This window comes from Dendrobium catenatum, unplaced genomic scaffold (genome assembly GCF_001605985.2).
Source record: "Dendrobium catenatum unplaced genomic scaffold, ASM160598v2 fragScaff_scaffold_849, whole genome shotgun sequence".
Taxonomy (NCBI): Eukaryota; Viridiplantae; Streptophyta; class Magnoliopsida; order Asparagales; family Orchidaceae; genus Dendrobium; species Dendrobium catenatum.
The window spans coordinates 54,998-75,884 of record NW_021319311.1 but is presented as its reverse complement, the minus strand read 5'-3'; the positions used below and the strand labels follow the sequence as shown (position 1 = coordinate 75,884).

The window sequence follows — 20,887 nt, the reverse complement described above, 5'->3', positions numbered from 1 at the left end:
AGAAGGTGGAGACTTTTTGAATTCATAAATTATTTCCTTAGATTCCTTGTTTATGTTGAATTGGGTGAATTATTCATTTAATGTTGTTCATAGCCTTATATGATTTTCCATGGCATTTGACTCTTTATAATTTTGTTTTAGCATCTTACTTTGATTTAAGTATGTTATTCAATTATCATATTTTCATTATTTTAGTGATTTAGTTTTGAGGCTTACACCTCAAAATGCCTCAAGGCTTGTGCCTCACCTTGCGGAAAAAACACCTCATTATCCAATCATGCAATTTTGAACCTTGCTTTTCTTGATGATGGGCATAATGAAAGCACGATCATTATTAGATGGAACTTTTTCGAATCCAAACATATATAGGAAAAAAACCAAAAAGCTCTAGCAGTGGCTTGTTGCTTCATGCTTAGAGCAACTATACATTCATCCTCTGTATTAGTTTGCCAAAGATGACAAATTCAAATTTGTCCAATTCTTGCAAAGTGCCATTGACATATTGTTTATATTTATATGAACACATTAAAAAATATTACATTAATAAGATGTGACATATGCCTTCTAACTGGGTGAATAACCTTATTGCAATGATGCTATATATTATTATTATGACCTAATACTGAGTTGTGAGCATTAATACACACTCAATTAGGCATAAAGCTGTCTATTTCGTTTGGTCAGATATGTTTTACTCTGTCTATAAGGTTTCTTTGGGTAATACAACTTGTTATTGCTAAGATGGATTCTCTAGTCAGGTTGAGTTAATTACCTTTATTGACTAAAGATGGTCCTTGATTACCCGAGATGATGAAATCATACAATCTTGATGGGTTTATTTTTATCTCGCCACCACCTTGTCTATGAACTTTTATTCTATCCAGTGAGCGTACGCAGAGTAAGGTTCGGTTTTAGGCAAAAAAGCGTCTGTACCGAGTTTTTTCAAAAAACTCGGTACAGGCGCGAAAAACTCGGTACATGCACTTTTGTGCCTAAAACCGAACCTTCCTCTGCGTATGTTCACTGGATAGAATAAAAGTTCCTTGTCTATAAGCCAATGGTGGTATATTTTTCTTTGCCTATTCCAAATTGTTGATATCAAAGTAAAGCATCATTATAGAGACTACTGACTTGCCTTTATTTAAAAGTTCTCTCATGTTTGAGAGAGGTAATTAACCTAAGGCTTGTACTATGGGAAAAACTCAAACCATATCGTCAAGTTCTTGCAAAATGGAGAAATATTTGGCTTGTGTTTTAATTAATGTTTATTTTTTCATCCGAAAAATCGACTTGGAATCTCTCAAATATACCTGAGCATGGTAAAAATTTTCAGATATCACATGATTATAATCCCATGTATGGCCTTGATTGTCTCCATCAAATTAGCTGCGAACAACCGTCATAAACCCTCATATGAACCTTAAATTCAAAACATTCACGATTACGTTCTGCCGTTGATATCTATCAATCTGTAAGCTAAACTATAATTTCAAACCCTCATTTATCTTGCTAGTAGTAAACAATCATTACGAACTTTCATATATAAAGTTTAAATTCAAAGTAGTAGTTGATTTTTTGCTATTGACTGATAGAAGAAATATAAAAAAAACAGAGCAAAGAGTATGTAGGAAGGGAACAATGAGCTTAACGGTAAACAACAATTATAAACTAGCCTATATCAACTTTTAATTCTATCAGTCACAATGATGTTGGTTTTTGTTGTTGATCTAATAGAACAAATGTAACAATGCATGCATGAAGAGAATGTTAAACCTCTGATAGGTTTCAAAATATTTACACTGGCAGATTAGAGGAGCTTGAATCAGCATACCACAGTGAAAAGGAACGGCATGTTGCCTTAGAGAATGAGCTGGGTGAAATAAAAGAGAAAGTTGAATCTTTTGAGAAGGTATGAGATCTCATCGCTTTGTAATATTTAAATATAATTGAAGTTTTTGTTGCACATTTCAATGTACTTCATGTTGCAGATTGTTAAATTCTCTTCCAAAGTCCTTTCTTTCCCTTACTGTGGTTATTCTTTAAAAAAAATGTGTAATCAGGAATTTTTTTACAGCAATATCTATAACCATGTCTACCTTGAATTAGTTTTTCCTGTTTGCTGTCTGTCAAGACTCGAGAGCATAACATGGTATTTTGTTTTTTCATGGTATCCTTGAAAAGCATCTTAAGCTAGCTGAAGGAAGATAAAAATTGCCGAAGATAGGCACTATTTTTGCCAAATCCTATTACATTTGTCACTTCTGTGCAAAGTTTCCATATAAACTCTTGTGTTTGTTGTCTACGTAGGACTCAATGAAATTCACTTAATTGGGTATGACAAATTTCAGAATAAATGCTCTTAAAAGAGGCTTGAAACATTTGATCTAGATGGGTAAATCACTTATTTGATTTGATCAAATAAGTGATTCTTGACTTTGAGGCCAAGAAGGAAAAAAGTAAATTACTTGATTGGATTACACAAGTGAGCCAATGGGATTAGGGCCAAGGAAAAGAAATACGAGGGACTTCTAGGATTGTATTCTTGGCTAGGTGATATATTCATCCACTTGATTTTAAGATGAAAGAAAATGAATACGGATGTTTCAATAGCTTTTGTAGCTGAAGAAGCATGGCACTTTGGGGCTAAGGAGTAAAGGCTGTTATGTGATTTTGTGTTGCATATGATGATTGAATTATTACTGGAATTGGTTTCAAATCAAAATTAGGATTTTTAGTATCTAACTTGAAGGCTAACGAGTTATGGAATCTCTTATTGCTTTTTTAGATTAAGAGAGAATGAAATTTAACCTATAACTTTTGGGCTAAGGGTTATAGACTATTCTATGAGATTTTTGGGTCTATAGAAATTGGAGTATATGCTTAATATGGCTTAGCAAATATGATTGAAGTTGTTGAATTTGATTGATAGTTTTAGGACTATAAATCAAAGAAGGATCCTAGAACTTGGGAGTATAAGGATGAAGGTTCCATTTACTTAATTTGATTAAGAAAATATAAGATGCTAGAATTGAGATCCTATGCTAAAGTGTTGAGATCATTTGTTAACTTTGAGGTTAAACAAATTGAGGAGAATTCTAGATTTTGGCTCTAGAATAAACACTAATTAATAATCTCTTAGAGGTCATTTGGAAATCTCTATGGGGGACTTAGAAAGTTTCTTAAGTAGAAGAATTTGAACGGGAACTTGGTTCAATCCAAAACAAAGCAAACTTAAGGCTTGTCTATGATTGCTTGGCTCCTAAAAGGGTTTTAAAAAATGTTAATCTTCTTTGAAACTCTTTAAAAGATCTTAGGAGATCTTTAAAGTGTTCTATGAAAAATGTCAAGCAAGATGAATCATTTTTAGAGAAGTCAGATTTGGATTTTTCTTCCCGAACTCATATAACTTTAAAATTTGTTTAAAGGCAAAAGAGGGCTTCAGATAAATTCAAGAAAATGATATAGTACTTGATTAATTTGAGTTAATCATGTAGGGGAAGCTAGGGTGTGAATCATTGATATAATGGGAACATTTTTCTGCTTTTGGGCAAGCAGAGGAATCCTATAAGCTTAGGATTTGATTCTAAGTACTCAAATGCTTGGACTCATTAGAAGGCTGCATGAAGCTTTTATATGAGGTTATAAGAAACACCAAACAAGGAAAATCTATATAGAGATGGGTTGGGTTTGATCCATACAAATCTCTGATCATTGCAAGATTTGTTCAAGGGAGAGAGATTTCTAAATGGGTTGAAAGGTTGATGTGTTATTTGATTGATTAAGTCAATCGGGTAAGAAAAAATAGGATTTGGGTTAAAGCTATAGATCAATTTTTGACTCGATCTGGCCAAAAGAATTTAGATTTTAGTCCTGTGGATTGTTGTCGTCCTGTTGAACAGTTTAGAGGTTTTTTTGAAATCCTCTATGTAGGTCCAAGAAGATGCCAAACCAAAAAAGCCTTGATAGAAGCGGATTCAAGTTGAATTTGTTTAACTTGAATCAAAGAAATCCTAAGATTTGTGTAATGGTAAACTAACTTCATTAGGGCTCTAGGTTTTATAAGACAAAACTTATGAGTTTTCGAGAACTCCATTGAAAAGTTCACGAAAGAGAGAAAATTCCTAAGAATGGGATCCTATTTTAGAATTATTTTGAATTCATTAAAATAGGAAAGATTACCTATAGCTAGAGAAATTAATTACAATTAATTTTGAAATGATATACTGATTATCATTAGCACATACATTATTTTTTCTGCTTCTTGCTAATGAATAATGGATTTTGTACCTTGAATTGAATCATTGAAATCCTTTTGGAATTTCTTATAACTTCTTCATCTATTTTTCTCTTGGGCTTGCTTGAGAGTCCCTATGAGGGCAAGAATGATCATCTTAACATGCGATGGCTGATTCCCTTCTTGGAGAACTTGTTGGCTGTGGAGAAAACTTGAAGCGTGAGGTAAATTTTACAAATTTTTACATTCTTTCATCCAAACTAGTCTTAATTTTCTCACCCTTTCTCATATCCTTTCAAAGATTTTTTATTTTTATTTTTAATTCATATCCTTCCAAAGCTACATTCGCACTAATACAAACGGGAAAGTCATCAATATCCCTTATGTTTTACTTTAGTCTTTTTCAAATTATAATCAGTATATGACTAATTCAAAAATAAATAAGACTAATTAAAAAATAAATAAGATTTTATTACCCCTTTTTTATATGTTCTCTAAAGTTGTCTACTCCTAATTGACTGAGATACTCTTCCACAAAGAAGCCTTCTGTCGTTTTTTGACAGACTCAGCTTCCTTCGAAAAGTAAAAGATGAAAAAATTTTCCTTTCTCATTCCAAAGTAGCACTGTAACAAGCACAGGTGCCCTTAAGGTTTTCTTTTGGTCAAAAATATCGTAGTTTCCTTCAAGCTGAATTGCTCTGGGGTATGGATGGAGACATTAGATTTCTTTTTAAGATTTTCGCCCTCGTCTATTTCCCATGATTAATGGGATTAACTTGTTAGACATGAATCTCATGCTTAAATGGCAATAAATATGGTGATATAGTGCTGGTCATTTACAGTTGACGAATATTTGAATAATGGAGGTAAAAAGGCTTGCAAACTGGTTGCAGATGCAGTATCCGACATTTTTATTTAAGTGCTGACTTTTTAAGTACTTCATTTGCTTCCTGACATTGCCTTAGTTTTCAAGATGCTTTTTATTTTATTCCCTGAATGCAAGCTTGTCTATGAAACGCAAGTTTGGATGATTTTTTCCTGTTCTTGTATAATCATGGTTGCTTCTTTCTCCCCTAACTGGCCTCCATGTTTACAGATGAAGATGGTGTCAAAATTTCCTTATTTAGGGTTTTTTTTTTTTGAGTATTTTGTTTCTTGCTATTATTTAGCTTTTCCTTGTTCTATAAGGTAAAGTGATGTATGTCTCGCGCCCTCTAATGATTAGATCTAGCTTGCAACCTTTGTGGCTTGGAGTAATAGATTTTTTCATTTGTAGGTAGTTAATAAGTTTTATGCGATTCGCCAGCAAGATGTTGGACCCTCTGCAGATCATACATGGCAAAGCAGGTGCTCATGCCTTCTTGATGATTCTTCGGACAAGTGGATTTTTAACAGTGATGGAAGATCAGCTACGTCGACTTACATCGTGAGTTTAATCACCATTTTTCTTGCAATTAATTTTTTAATTGCCTTGCCCTGCACTTAATTTTTTAATTGGCTTGCCCAGTTAAACCATGTTTGAAATACACCATATCTGTAGCATCTACTCGCATTTAATAGCTTAAAATCTAGGTGATTTATATTGCGTAAAATTACAGCATTTGTCCATCTACGTATACTTTTATTTTTCTTGCATAACCTACATGCCCTTTCACTCACTGGTATTAGTAATTTCAATATTATATTGGATAATTAAATTATTTCTTATTGCTTTCTTTCCATTTTCTGCACGAGGACCTCTAATAGCAAATGTGGTGAAATATTGTGCTAAGATTTTTCTGCAAGTTGTTTATTGCGAAATGCCAAGGCATTTGTAATAGTTTACTTGTTTTAAGTGCTTAATGCATCGTGTATGGATTTGCATGTATGATGTGTATGGATATAACTTGTTTCGATAAGTATTATCTTTATGCACTATTTTGATAACAAATAGTGTGCTAGTTATTGCTATAGAAATTGTAACTGAGGCCGCTTATTTACCTATCCAATTGTTTTTTCACTGGATTTTACTTATACAGGGTTCCTGCCAATATAAGCTCCAATTGTAGTGGTCAGATATTACTGTATCATGATGGGCTTTTTACTTAGCAGTTGTATAATCTTTTGGATTTGCTTTTTGAGCTAGTTGTGCCTTAATCCTTTCCCTATCATGATGAACTATTAGGAACCCATGAGATGTGATGCATGTAAAATTCTTAAAATGCTTGCATGCAAAACAGTTTAGATATAAAATCATTTTCACTCACTTATTTTCACCAAGCTTAGAGCTAGATGTTTAACCGTTTAATTTTATTTAGCTCTGATGGTTGCTTATACTTTTGAGAATTTGACTCTTAGTAGGACACAAGGGAGAAAAAATGATTCATATAGCCGACCTCACGTAGTGGGATAAAGGCTTAATGTTGTTGTTATTGTATGGTTGCTTATACTTCGTACTATCTTTATTTTGTGCTATGTATTTTTCTTTTTTTCTTTGGCAATTTATATTAACTGTTCTTGTTGTACTTATTTCATTATCTAGTCATAAAATTGTGGCTTAAACAATCATTCTTCTCTTACAAATTTTGAAATAGTGTGAGTATTTGAAATGCAAATGTATCGATACTGCTGTAGATTTAAATAAAAAGTTAAGTCATCAAAACACCAATATGCTTGTAGATAAAGGCATATATCAACATTTAGGTAGAAAGCTCATATGTTTATTTCATACTAGGCTAGGCATTGCCTTATCATTAGTTTGGTAATTCAATTTATGCATGTGCCGAATGAAGGCGCCTTAATGCTTTTATAATGGATCCTAACGAAGTAAATGGTTAAAATTGTCCGTAGATTTTGTTCTAAAACTTTTTTCAGTTTTTCAATTTATTACCTCAATTCATCAAATATGAGCCAGCTGATGGATGGCCCTATGTTAGATGTAAATGGCAAGCAGAATAACCGCATTAAATCAGTGGATCTCTCTTCTGATTATGTGTGTTGTATTGGGCTTGTTTGGTATCTTTGTTATTCATTCCTACTGTAATAAATATGGAGGATTCAATATTATTTCTTCTCTTTAATTTGGCGTATTTATTCCATGTTTACTTCTATAAGAACAATGTAGTCTAGTTGTATCAATGCAAAATAAAAGAATATTTTCTTGTTTCTTCATTGTCTTTCTTTCGACAAGTTTTATGCTGGCTGTCGACTACCTAACACAACCCTTCACTTTTCTCATCCAGGACTTGTGACTTGGAAACAACAGTGTTTAGATGGAAATATTGTTCTAAAATTAGATGTGAGCATTTAAAGAATATTAACAAAAATATTTTTGAGAGTAGGATTCTAAATCTTAAGATTTTGTATATGCATGAGGAAGTTAATGTTATGTGGGAAAAAGTTGTAACTAATATTAAGAATGTTGTAAAGGATGTGCTTGGAGTATCAAAGGGAAAAAAATGTTAATAGTAAAAATAGTTGGTGGTTGAATCAAAATGTGCAAGAAGAGATAAAAATAAGAAGCTTTGTTATAAAAATTGATTTAGATGTAAAAACTTTGATAATTGGAAAAGATATAAAGAAGCCCATAAGGAGTCTAGGAATGCAATATGCAATGCAAAGATTTTAACTTTTAATTAATAAAATTGATTAGATATTAAGGATAGCGAAAGATATATGTACAAGTTAGCCAAACTAAGAGTTGAGAGTAGTAAGGGTTTAATTCAAGTGACGTGCATGAAGGATGAAAATGAAAAAGTGCTTTTATTAGAAGAGGATATTCAACAAAGGTGAATGAGATATTTTACTAAACTTTTTAATGAAGATTGTGAGAATATGATTGACATTAGTAATCTTAGCACCCTAAACGAAAATACATTTTTTTGTTTGTATTGACATATTAGTAAAATTCTATAAGATGGTGGTGAGGCTTGCAATGCTTTATGGTGTTGAATGTTGGCCATTAAAAGAGAAGCATAATACTAAGTTAAGTGAGGTAGAGATGAGGATGCTCAGGTGGATGAGTGGCTTTACACCCTTAGAGATATGATACGAAATGAGCATATACATGAAAAGGTAGGAGTAGCTCCAGTAGAAGATAATAATAGAGAGAATCGCCTTTGATGGTTTGGTCACATAAAACAACGGCCTTCCGATGACCCGGTTAGGAGAGTAGAGGCATTAGATTTGACTTATGTTAAGAAAGGTAGAGGCAGACCTAAAAAGTCTTCGTTAGAAAATATTAGGAATGACCTTTTTTTATTAGATTTAAAACGAGAATTTGACTTTTAATAGGACACAATGAAGGAAAAGGATTTATGTAGCTGACCCCACGTAGTGGAATAAAGGCTTGATGTTGTTGTTGTTGTGGTTGTATTGACATATTAGTAAAATCGAAGTTAGATAAGCTTTAAAGAAACATGTAGTGTGGAAAAGATGAAAAGCTGTTGGATTTATAATATTCCATTATAGGTGTGGAAATGCTTAGGATATGAAGAAATTTTTTGGTTTACTAAACTTTTTAATATTATTTTGAAGACTAAAAAGATGTCAGATGAGTGAAGAATGAGTGTGTTAATTCCCAATTTTAAGAATAAAGGTGATGCACAAGATTGTGCGAATTATAGAGGAATTAAGTTAATGTGTCATACCTTAAAACCTTGGGAGAGAGTTATGAAGTATAGGTTACGATGTGATACTTATGTTTCTCTAAATCAATTTGGATTTATGCCGGGTATGTCTACTGTGGAAGCTATGCATTTATTGAGAGAGGTTTGATGGAGAAGTATGGAGAGAATAAGGAAGATCTACATATAATATTTGTTGATTTAGAGAAAGCATATGATAATGTTTCAGTAGAAGTCCTATGGAGAGTTATAGAGAAGAAAGGGGTTAATAATGATTCTATTCAAGTAATTAAGGATATGTCTGCAGGAGCTATTACTTGTGTTCAAACACAAGGTGGTTTGAGGTCTTTGACCAATTATTTTCTTATTTCAGTTGGATTACATTAAAGATCAACCTTAAGCCCATATCTTTCTGCTTTAGTCATGGATGTTCTCACTAGACATTTGCAAGAGGTTGCACCCTGGTGTATGCTTTTTGTTGATGATATTCTTCTTGTTGATACAACTATAGATGGAGTTGAAGGTAAACTTGGATTATGGAGGTCAACCTTATAGTCTAAATGATGTGAAACAACATGCGGTGAATCACGAATTGCACTTAAGAAACTAATAGAAGCAATGACTTTTAGCTTGCTACCAAAACTCTTTGTTTACTCAAGTTGAGTTTAAGAATAAGACATAGATAGATTAAGCAATGACAATAATGTAGAGAGTTGAGGAGCCTCACAAAATAACACCAAAATTTAAATAATGAAAATAGCAAATGATAACAAAGCCCCAAATTTAAAAATCGTTCACCTTGAGATCCGTCACTCGTTTTAAAAGTGGTGGCTAGCGGAAGAGAATCGAAAGTAGACTTAGCGACGCCACTAATAGACAAGTGATCTTGAGAGGACTTGTCGCCGGGCGGCCGTCAATGATCCACTCGGAGTCCGGGCGTTGTTTGTCGATGACGTGTATGAGCGTCGGTAGGATTCGATCCAAGTAGGCTCCAACAGTATCTTCGTCGGACTCAAATCCCACCTCGAAGAACGACGATCGATGGATGTCGAGGTTGCCGTGAGCGTCGATCACAAGTCCCCATTCAAGCTCGGGGTCCGCCATGCATGGTGGGAAAGGGGAATGAGGACCAAGAGGAAAGAGGAGAGGGCAAAACGTGAGCCCGTGGAGGGAGGGGAGTCACGGGTAGGAGAGGGGGTAGGGGCGGGTAGAGTTGTGGGGGATAAAAGCTAGAATTCTAAAATTGATTTCAGATTTCCGGAATTGGCACCCTTCTAATTCAGAATTTGAAATTGAAATTAGGATTAGGAGGGAAGGGGTTAAAGAGATACTAAAGAAAATTAAAAGGGGAAAAGGGAAGGGGTTGGCCGGCCATGTAGAGAGGAGAGGGGAAATTAATTTTCATTAGGTGGGGCCCATGGTTAAGTAATTAAATCCTAATCAAATTCTGAAATTATAATTTCAGTTTTAATTGGGACTTAAGTAACTTCCCAATTTGGGTTAATATGAGAGGGAAACAAATTCAAATTTCAAAATAGCTCTAAGTGTCATTAATTACAGTAGTAAATTTTATTTCATCAAAACTAAATCATTCCAATACATGATGCCTCATATAAGGAGGCCCAAAAATAAAAGCTGAAAAGACAGAAATGCCCTCTGGGCTACATAAGCAAAACAATGCCCTCAGGGGCAAACTAGGAAAACTAAAATACATATGAAATAAGCTGTAAATAAATCAGAAATAGAGGCTCTGGATCGCAGCCGTCGATCTGCGCCACCGGCGATGATACACGTGTCGAAATCTGATGTCCCCATCACTAAAGGTTTCGTTTGAATAGATCTAAAGCCGAATATGTCTAGTGTAATTTTAATAGTAATAGATATACTGGGCGGATTGTGACTTTGTTAAGAGTACACATTTTAGATATCTTGAGTCTATTGTTTAGAGTGATGGTGAAATAGATGGAGATATTATTTGTAGAATTCAAATTGGATGGTTGAAGTGGAGGAATCCATTGGGCTTGTTGTGTGATAGAAAAGTCCCCCACAAACTTAAGGAAAATTCTATAAGATAGTGGTGAGACCTACAATGCTTTATGGTGCAGAATATTGGCCATTAACAAAGAAGCATGATATTAAGTTAAGTGTTGCAGAGATGAGGATTCTCAGGTTGATGAATGGCTTTATTTCTAGAAATAGGATAGAAAACTAGGATATATGTAAAAATGTTGGAGTAGCTCAAGTGGAAGATAAGATTATAGAGAGTCGCCTTAGATGGTTTGGTCACATAAAACGTTGGCTTTCCCATGACCTAGTTAGGATGGTAGATGTATTTGATTTGACTGTAAGACTAAAAAGATTTGATAGAAAATATTAGAAATGATTTTTTTATTAGATTTAAATAAGAATTTGACTCTTTGAGCTAAACTCTCAGTGGTGTGTGCTATCTATATTATATGCGCATGAACAGATGCATATATAAATAAATACGGATATATAAAGTGTTTTTATTTATACCCATGCTAGGTTTACCTTTGACTGCCAACAGGGGTTGAAAGTTTGTTATCTTCTCTTAAATCATTGATTACTTTTCCTATTGAAAATTACTGAAATAGAAATCACTACCACTATTGTATCTGCTGATGCCGTAATTATAAGGATGTATCATCCATAAAACAATATTCTAAGTAGCTACTAAAAAGGACATTTGCAAGTGTAGCAAGCGCATTGGAGGCCATTTTGTTTTAGGTTCTCATGTTCTGCTACACTTTGATCATGAACTATGATTGTATCTTCTTTTTTTTTTTTAATTAAGGGACTAATTTTGTAAGTTTCACTGTTATCGGATTTGGCTTTCCAAGCTTTTTAATTGTTTCTATGATTAGCTTTAAGGCTTCTAGGAAAATGACACTACAAGTAGCTGGAGAGTTGTCATTAGAGAAATAAATCCTATGATGCACGGACACGGATATGGGACACGTCAATTATTGAAAATATAAGCCACGAGCACGGTATGCACACGGTAATATAATTTTTATATTTTAAAATAGTGTATAAAATTTGAATGAGTATAATATTAAAAATAATTTTGAAATAATAATTTATTCAACTAGAATTTGTGCTTAAAATGATTAATATTAGTAAGTCGAGAGTCGGGCGTTGCTGCTATGTATCAAGCATTGAGAGAGGATACGACAGTGATGTCTAGAGTCAGACATCAATGTCAAGAGGATGTTTGTCATTGATGTTGAGAGGACGTTGGTCATCGATGTTAAGAAGACGTCTGACAAAGATGAACTGTCAAGTTTTAGGTATAGAAATTGCTAGCATCGAACATCAATGTCAAGGCAATGTCAGCTTTGATGTTGAGTTGGTTTTGAAATATCGATGTTGTAACGATGTTAGACGTCGACGTTGCGATGACATTTGACATTATTGTGAAACCAAAGTTGCGACACGCAAAAGAGAAAATGTTCGATGAATGGGGTAAGAAAGTTTTTATATTTTAAATAAATACAAATTTTAAATATAAGAAATTATATTTAAAAATAATCATAAAATATTTAAGACACGCGTGTCCAATTTGTATGTAATTCTTTTTTTAATTGGACACGTTTTCCGCATGTCTGACACGTGCCGAATGAGTGTCAAACGCATGTTGTGTCGGACACTGCACGTCTCTTTGAGAAGAAGTGTTGATGCATTATAAAATAAATCGCTCATACTGAGGCATCTTGTTTGGTAGTTATCTTCTCACTATCCCATGTTGAAGCAACCAACATTGACATACCCTTATCACATTATGCCTTTTTTATGTTTCTCTGACTGATTGTTTGAACTTCAATGCTGTCCTCTGTAGTAGCAATCTTGTCTCCATGTCTCATATTGACCAACATATACTTATTACATTAGGCCTTTATGATGTTTTTCTCATTGTTTAGACTTTCATGCAGGCCTCATTAGAAGAAGAAATCGAGTCACGTAAGAAAGCAATGGAAAAGCTGCAAAACAATTTGCGGATGGTATTTGAAGGTGATTCTTATACTGAGTTAATTAGTTTGTCATCTTACTAATTTTTTCCTGTTTATATTTCAATTCATAGGGGCTCCAAATTGAACAGCATTTAAGAAGAAGTGCTGGATTTCTTGAGAAGAAACAAGTACGGTTTTTTTTTTAATGATTTAGGTTGCTGTTTCTTATCTTTATATTCTTTAAATACTATTTATAGATTTGCGACAAATCAGCAGATGCAGTTGATTGAAATGTTTGAGAGTGGGTTATCATCACTGCGCCACATTCATAATCAGCTCAGAGCGGATGCTGTAAAATTATTGGAAGAAGAAGCATCCCATTTGGAGGCAGTGCTTCTTGAAGTACATGAAAAATTACTCCCAGTTTACTTGAACAGTGAGCCAAAGCAAGAAACTTTTCAGGCAGAAGGAGAACATCTGTCTGATGACAACGAATGCAAGGATGTTCACATTACCGATGATGTTGTCACTGACATTTCATCTAAGGTATATTCTAAATTTAGCTTTCTTTTGATCAAGAAGCAGCCTGATGCATACTTGCAATTATACAATGCAACAGCTGATTGAACTTCAATCTTCTCTTGAACCATGTTGTTGATGTTCTGATACCGTTATAGTAAGGAAGCACGCAAGACAACTAAATAGACTGAAATTTTATTCATGACTAATAAGAGTTTACAACTTTTAATTATCGGAACTAACACCCACACTTACAATACAAGAAATCTTACCCGAGAAAATTCAACTTATTTTCTAGTACACCTAGTAAATTCTGATTAGTTTCAGATTTTTCCAGACCAATTCCTGCTATAAAGAATTTTAGGAAACTTGCCCAAAGAAATTCATTGCAAAGAGGCTTTTAAAGTTTAAACCATGTTGTTCCAGCCTGTTTTCCCAAGTTCCCACCGTGAATGCACTAATCTTCTATCAGCTATTGAGATGACTTAATATATCTTGTCTGGAATTGTTCCAATTACCTGCAATGTCAAATGTTATGCAAATAGGTAAGCCTAAGTATTCCAAAACTAATTTTAAATCATATTAAGTTATAAAAAAAAAAAAAGTTAACCTGAGATTGAAATTGATTCTTGATTCAAGAAATATGTTGATCTTCCTCAATTGGATCATAGGCTGGTTGTCGTATAGTTAAAAACGATAAGCGACCGTGCGCAAATCCACAAGAATGCAGATAACAATGGCCAGAATCTATGTGGAGGAACCACCAGAAAGGCATGCCGACTTATTTCTTCGGCCTGAAATCGTTCTTGGCAAGATCTTTGGACCCCCACTATGATTTCCTTCCTCGTATCCTCTCCTTGATATGGGGAAATCCACCCTAATGTGAAGGAACTCCTTCCCAAGTTTATGAAAACTGAAATGACTCTACTAAAAAAATCCCTCTTCCAAAGGAAAAATGGCTATTTATAAGCAAGCATAAGGCCAAAGCAGCAACCAATTACCAAACTATCACTATTTAAAAAAAAACAGAAAACAGGAAATAAAAACAAGTAAATTAAAAGAAAATTTTAAGAAACCTAACTAACAAAATGGTCTAAAAAATACTCAAATAAATCCTTTATTATGCTCCTTGGGTCTGGGCAGACTCGTCATTGATGTCTGGATAGCATCAGACCTCATTCAACTTTTCACTAAAATAAGCAATGGGATGTCCTTTATAAATCAATACAGTACCAATACCTATATTAGGAGTTTTTATTTGGTCCGGTGCAAGGACCTAGAGGAAGGTTCGGTTTTGCCTAAAAAAGTGCAAATACCGAGTTTTTTGAAAAAATACCGAGTTTTTTGAAAAACTCGGTATTTGCACTTTTTACCTATTTTTGACTAAAACCGAACCTTCCTCTACATCCAGTGAAAGGACCTAATAATTGCAGAGACATCACAGTCAATATTAAAAATATAGAGAAATTTGGAAGGGTAATGACAGGGGCATGCATGATAGTCTGATTAAGTTCTTTGGAATTAGTGTAAGTGCATGCCTAATTAAATTTGTCTCCTGTAAGAACTTTTGTTAAAGGGGTAGACATAGAACTAATATTCTTAACAAGTTGTTGATGTAAAGATATCAAACCATGAAAACTACGCACAACCGTGAGGATTGGGGTATGGTCCACTCTAAAATTGCTTGCATCTTCTTATGGTCCATTTATATCCCCACACTTGAAAAAACATATCCTAGAAATTATATTTTATCAGCTAAGAATTTGTATTTACTAGGATTTGCATATAATTGTTCATGTCGAAGGACTTTAAAGAATTGTTTTAAGTGAGATAAATGATCCTCAATAGTACAACTATTAAAGTAGAATGTCGTCAAAATAGACTACAACAAATTTTCTCCATGCGAGGTATATTATACAAATTTTTGGAATATAGGTTCCCTTATAGGAATATTAATGAAATTAATATATATTTTGATTAATATAAAGATACATATTCTATGCATTCATGAAACTAAATGGGTTGGATAGAAGACTAAGGAGATTGATAGTTTAAGATTTAAACTATGATATTCGGGTAGGAGTCGTGCTAGAAATGATGTAGGTGTGATTATAGATAAGAGTTTGAAAGATAATGTTATAAAAATTAATAGAATTGGTGATAGAATTATAGCTTTAAAGATTGTTGTTGATGCTAATATTGCTAATATTATAAGTGCTTATGCTTCTTGAGTAGGTTTGGACATGTGTTCAAAATTAAAATTTTTGAATGACTTAGAATAATTAATTCAAAAGATATCTCTTAAAGAAAGAGTTTTTATTGGAGGAGATTTAAATAAACATGTTGGTAGAGAGGTAGATGATTTTAAAAACATTCATGGTGACCATGGATTTGGAATGACAAAAGAAGGTGGTAAGACCATATTAGATATTTCTTTTACTTATAATTTTTTAATTGCTAATATCTTATTTAAAAAAGAGATGAGCATCTTATCACTTATAAAAATGGATATAGTAAAATTCATATTAATTATTTTCTTATAAGAAAATTAGATCATTTATATTGTAAAAATTGTAAAGTTATTCTGAGTGAAAATTTATGTACCTAACATCGATTATTAGTTTTGGACTTTAAGATAAATGAGCAGAAAATATAAAAATAAAGTTAAATAATATTCTAAGATTTGATGGGGGCATTTAAAGAATATTAATAAAAATATTTTTGAGTGTAAAATTTTAGATCTTAAGATTTTGCCTGTGCATGAGGATACTAATATTATGTGGAAAAAATTGACTAGTGATATTAAGAATATTATAAAAGATGCGCTTGGAGTATCAAAGGAAAAAACTCCTAATAGTAAAAATAGTTGGTGGTGTAATCCAAAAGTGCAAGAAAAGATAAAAATAAGAAGATTTGTTATAAAAATTGATTTAGATGTAAAAATTTTGATAAGTGGGATAGATATAAAGAGGCACGTAAGGAATCTAAAAAAGCAATATTCGATGTAAAGATCTTAGCTTTTAATGATTTATATAATAGATTAGATACTAAGGAGGGAGAAATATATATGTATAAGTTAGCCAAACAAAGAGATCACAGTAGTAAGGACTTAGTTCAAGTGAAGTGTATTAAGGATGAATATCAAAAAAAACTTTTTCTTAGAAGATGATATTCAACAAAAGTGGATGAGATATTTTGCTAAACTTTTTAATGAAGATTGTTAAAATACGATTGAATTTAGTGACCTTAGCACCCTAAATAAAAATAAAGATTTATGTTTTTATCGACATAGTAATAAAACTGAAGTTAGAGAGGCTTTAAAAAAATGAAGTGCGGAAAAGCTATTGGACCTTATGATGTTCCAATAGAGGTGTGGAAATGCTTAGGAGACGAAGGAATTTCTTGGCTTGCTAAACTTTTTAATATTGTTTTGAAGACTAAAAAGATACCAAATGAGTGGAGAATGACTGTGTTAATTCCTATTTTTAAGAATAAAGGTTATGCACAAGATTGTGAGAATTATAGAGGAATTAAGTTAATGTGTCATACTTTAATACTATGGGAGCGAGTTATGGTGATGAGGACATCCGACTGTGGAAAGTTTATCAAAGAAGAGGCCTAAGATTTGCGACCATGATTGAACAACTTTATTTTTAAGTTATTATTTGTATTTGATGTATTTATGGTTTTTTTTATTTTTAGCCTCACTTGAGGGAATAGGTTCATGTGATCCCAGGGGACACTTTTAGAATTGTTATTGTATTTTGGCTATTTATAGCCCCCTTTTTATCTTTGGAGGGGGATGATTATTATGAGAATAAAATTTTTCACTTTGTGTTTGAGAGCTTGAGAGTTCTTGTGAGAGTTTAAGTCCCTAGGTGAGGACAACGTATTACCCATCAGCCATAGGAAGCGTCCGGGCTCATGGTCCATCTCCTCCACCAACTTCTTCCCCTTCTTTTTCCTAGCCGCAGCCCCATCCTCCTTTCGTTTTTTTTTTCCTTGGCCGAAATTCCCCACCCAAACCCTAGGCCAACCCCACCTTTCCCCTTCCTCCCTTTGCCGAACTCCACCCCAAACCCTAGGCCGACCCCCATCTAACTGCCGGCCCCACCTCCCTTCCCTATGCCGCCGGCTCCATCAACCCTCCCCTTGGATCCAAATTCATTCAAGCATTTACTACTTTCCTAAATTATCTCATTGTAAATTTGGAAGGTCAATTAATTAAAATTTGAATTTGAAATTCCTTCTTTAAATAAGATGAGTTATTTTAGGAAAGTTTCTCCAATCAAGGCCATTTAAATTAGAGAAATAATTGTATTAAATTCTCTTTCTTAATTTAAATTGGCTTAGATTGACAACTCCTTTAAGCCCATCAATTCCCTCAAATCTCCATTAAATCATGTGGGCCCCTTGTCTTCCTCTCTTGTCCGCTCCCCTCCTATCTCTCTCTCATCTAATTATGAGGTCTATTAAAGCTCCCCAATCAATCCATCAATTTCCCATCTAATTGAGCCGCCCCCCTTCTCTTCTTTATTTTTGGGAAATTCAAGTTCAAATTTCCCAATAACTTCCACCCTTTAAAGCTAGAAATAAATTTCAGAATTTTGAATTGATCTCCCTCCCTCAATCAACACACAAAATCTGAAATCAATTTCCCCTTTTCCCTATAGCTTGGTCCGCCCACTTAGCCCCACCACCTTCTTTGTATACTTCTTCTCTTAGGCTTAATATTTCACCTAAGGATGAAAAAGTAGATCCTCCCTTGACAACTACATTCAAACTCCTCGAGCATTGCAACCCTTCAACGGTGACAAGGAGTGTTTGCTCAAGGCAAACCACAGATGAACATCGCCCTGATCCTGAAGAATATCGGAGTACAAGTTCAGGAGCTTGACGGAATTCCACATCAAGACTAGAAACTTGACGAAGGTGAACTCTCTTCTGACTCTTCCTCCTAACCTCTCCTCGATTGTGGTATGATTAAAAGTTATGAAGGCTTCTCCGCTTAGCCGTTATGATGAGTATGTGTGAGGGATCTTAATAGTGACTAGTCTTGTTGTTAATCAAGGGATTTCTTTGAAAACCCCACGTTAAGCAAAGCTGGATTTACTTCGATTATTTTTGTGCTCCAAAATTTTATCTTTTAATCAATTGCCTAAGCCTAATCATTGCTTTATCATTTTCGATCTCTTGTTTAATCCGTAGGAAGCTGAATAACTGCTATTGCTCCATCACAAAGCGTGTAATCAAGGTTAATACATTTACCTATGCATGTAGTTCTACATCATATGGAGCATAGGTTGCGGCGTGATACTAATGTTTTCATGTCTCTTTTATCTTTATTCAAAGATCCATAGTTCCATTATAACATTTCAATTTCATTTACTTTTTTTTTCACTTGTTGGTACTGGAAAAGCCTAGACCTTGATATTTTCTAAGTTATTGTTTTCACGAGGGTGCTCATTCTCAGATTTTGTTTGCATCTAAGGCCATTTGACAGTTATGCATTTAAATAGAAATATATTTGGAAGTGATATTCATGAAATCCAAATTTGAATTGCTTACTTTCATCTAATTTTAGCACTTTATATAGTTCAAATGATTGCCTAAATGAAGTGAGATGGATCCAATTTTGTAATCCTTTGAGTGTATAATCAGCTTACTGTTTATGACTTGGTATTAATGCAGGGAACAGATATGTCCGCAAGTGGTCTTTCAAGCAGAATGCATGATGCATCGGATGCCCTTTCCCAGGCATTACAAGAAAAAGTCAGAATTCACCTTCCTTTTTTTTCTTTTATTTGGTTGTTTCTGTTGTTTTTTTCTGTTAGAGGGTTTCATGTTTGACTTAGAATGGAAACCTTGATGGATGCAAAGAACCCAAATAGTTGGTTTGCTTCATATTTATTTGATGTCAGGTTGCTGCTTTACTGCTTTTGTCACAACAAGAAGAAAGGCATTTACTGGAGAGGGAAATGAATGCTGCTCTTCAGCAAAAGATGGAAGAACTTCAAAGGAACTTATCTCAAGTAATTATAAGCTTTGATCTTTTATCCGTCTAGCTTTCATGCTGGGTTATGATAACTGTGTTATACTATATAACAAACTTTTAGGTAACAACCTTGTGGGTAACACTAAATTAGCTCAACCTAGAGATGAGATATATAAATAGCAATATCATTCTCCTTTCACAAAAAAAATGAGGTGGATACCTAATGTTTATGTTTGATTTTTCCTCTCTTGTTGGATATGGTTGGTTGAGAGTAATTTCATCATGCATTTGTGCAGACTTACGTCAATATACCCTTTCTTTGCACTGTATGTGTTGTATGCTCTGACAATGTAGTTTGGGTAGGTGATCAAGGGTTCTTGATTTGTTTATATGCTTATACGAGATAAGGAAGGAAGATAATTGAGGAAAAGATAGAATTGATAGAGGTTTCGGTGAAGTATGAGGTAGGGGAACTTGAAGAGAGGTCAAGGAAGAGCAAAGATGGGATGATGCTAGATCATTATAGTTGAATAATCTCATTTGTTGAATTATGTTCCAAACCAACCTTTTTCATGTGTCCATTTAGTTATTGCTCATATTTCATTATATAAAACGGACACATTATTTTTTATCTTAGTGGTATAATGTATGTTTAGTAAGTACTAAGAGTCTTATTCTATTTTTAAGGTGACTTAAGGTTGTATGATTATTTAATAATTGGGTTAATGAAATGTTGAAGTCTCATTTCTCCCGCTTCTCTCTATGTCGTCTATCATTATCCCTTTATTCCTTTCATTTTATGTTATTATTTGGCATAAGAGACTACCTTGTCAAATCAAACTCTTAGGTTTTTCAGTTGGTTGATTTGGCATAAGAGACTACCCTGTCAAATCAAACTCTTAGGTTTTTTAGTTGGTTGAGGGTGCATGGCACGATATTTTGTGGGCTCCGAAAATTCGGCCACAGCCTCCGCTCCGCTTTTCTTTTTTATTTATTCGGCGAGGGAGTTTTAACGGATTAAGTTCCGGGGTAAATTTTGTTTGTAGATAAGACACTACCCAGAGATTTCGCCCTCATTTTGCGAGGTCTTTATGATCTGAGTTCTGGTTTCCTATAGGCGCAAGCCCCTATAGTTAATTACCCCTCCAGGTAACGAGAGTGAACTTTCGATTAAGGCTAGTCATCAATCAGATACGTAGAGTATACGTGTTATCTGGCATATAGTAGCAGCAATGGGCACGGGAATTTGAAAAAAGTTTGGATTTGGGGCATATTTGATATTTAAAATAGAAATTTCACCATCGTGTACTCAAAGCAAATGGTGGGGGAATGGATGATGGGCCCGATCAAGATCCCATGGTTCCGTCGTCCCGGGCCATCGTGGTCCCTGGTCTACTTAGTCAGGGAGGTAGTCGACCTAACCTGACAGAAGGATCCTTGTCGGCAACCATGGGTTGCTTCTTCCAAGAGTACCTTGTAGACCTAGGATGAATGTTTGTCTAAGGGGACAAATTTGAATCCACCTTAGCTGACAGAGGGCTTTGTGCCCTATCGATCATATCCT

At 34.1% G+C, this 20,887-nt stretch overlaps 1 protein-coding gene across 9 annotated transcripts in view; it reads left to right on the top strand.

Annotated features, from left to right (window-relative positions):
* The window catches only part of LOC110098326 (myosin-2 heavy chain), a 74,723-nt gene that overhangs the window by 36,568 nt on the left and 17,268 nt on the right, over positions 1 to 20,887 (top strand). For 8 of the 9 annotated variants that reach the window (XM_020825135.2, XM_028696878.1, XM_020825132.2 and 5 more), the window contains 7 exons: positions 1,807 to 1,909; positions 5,511 to 5,660; positions 12,792 to 12,860; positions 12,941 to 12,997; positions 13,083 to 13,355; positions 19,020 to 19,100; positions 19,250 to 19,360. In XM_020825135.2, coding sequence (XP_020680794.1) covers positions 1,807 to 1,909; positions 5,511 to 5,660; positions 12,792 to 12,860; positions 12,941 to 12,997; positions 13,083 to 13,355; positions 19,020 to 19,100; positions 19,250 to 19,360 — 844 coding nt within the window. The remainder of the gene's footprint in view (positions 1 to 1,806; positions 1,910 to 5,510; positions 5,661 to 12,791; positions 12,861 to 12,940; positions 12,998 to 13,082; positions 13,356 to 19,019; positions 19,101 to 19,249; positions 19,361 to 20,887) is intronic. The other variant, XM_020825134.2, reaches the window with a different exon arrangement.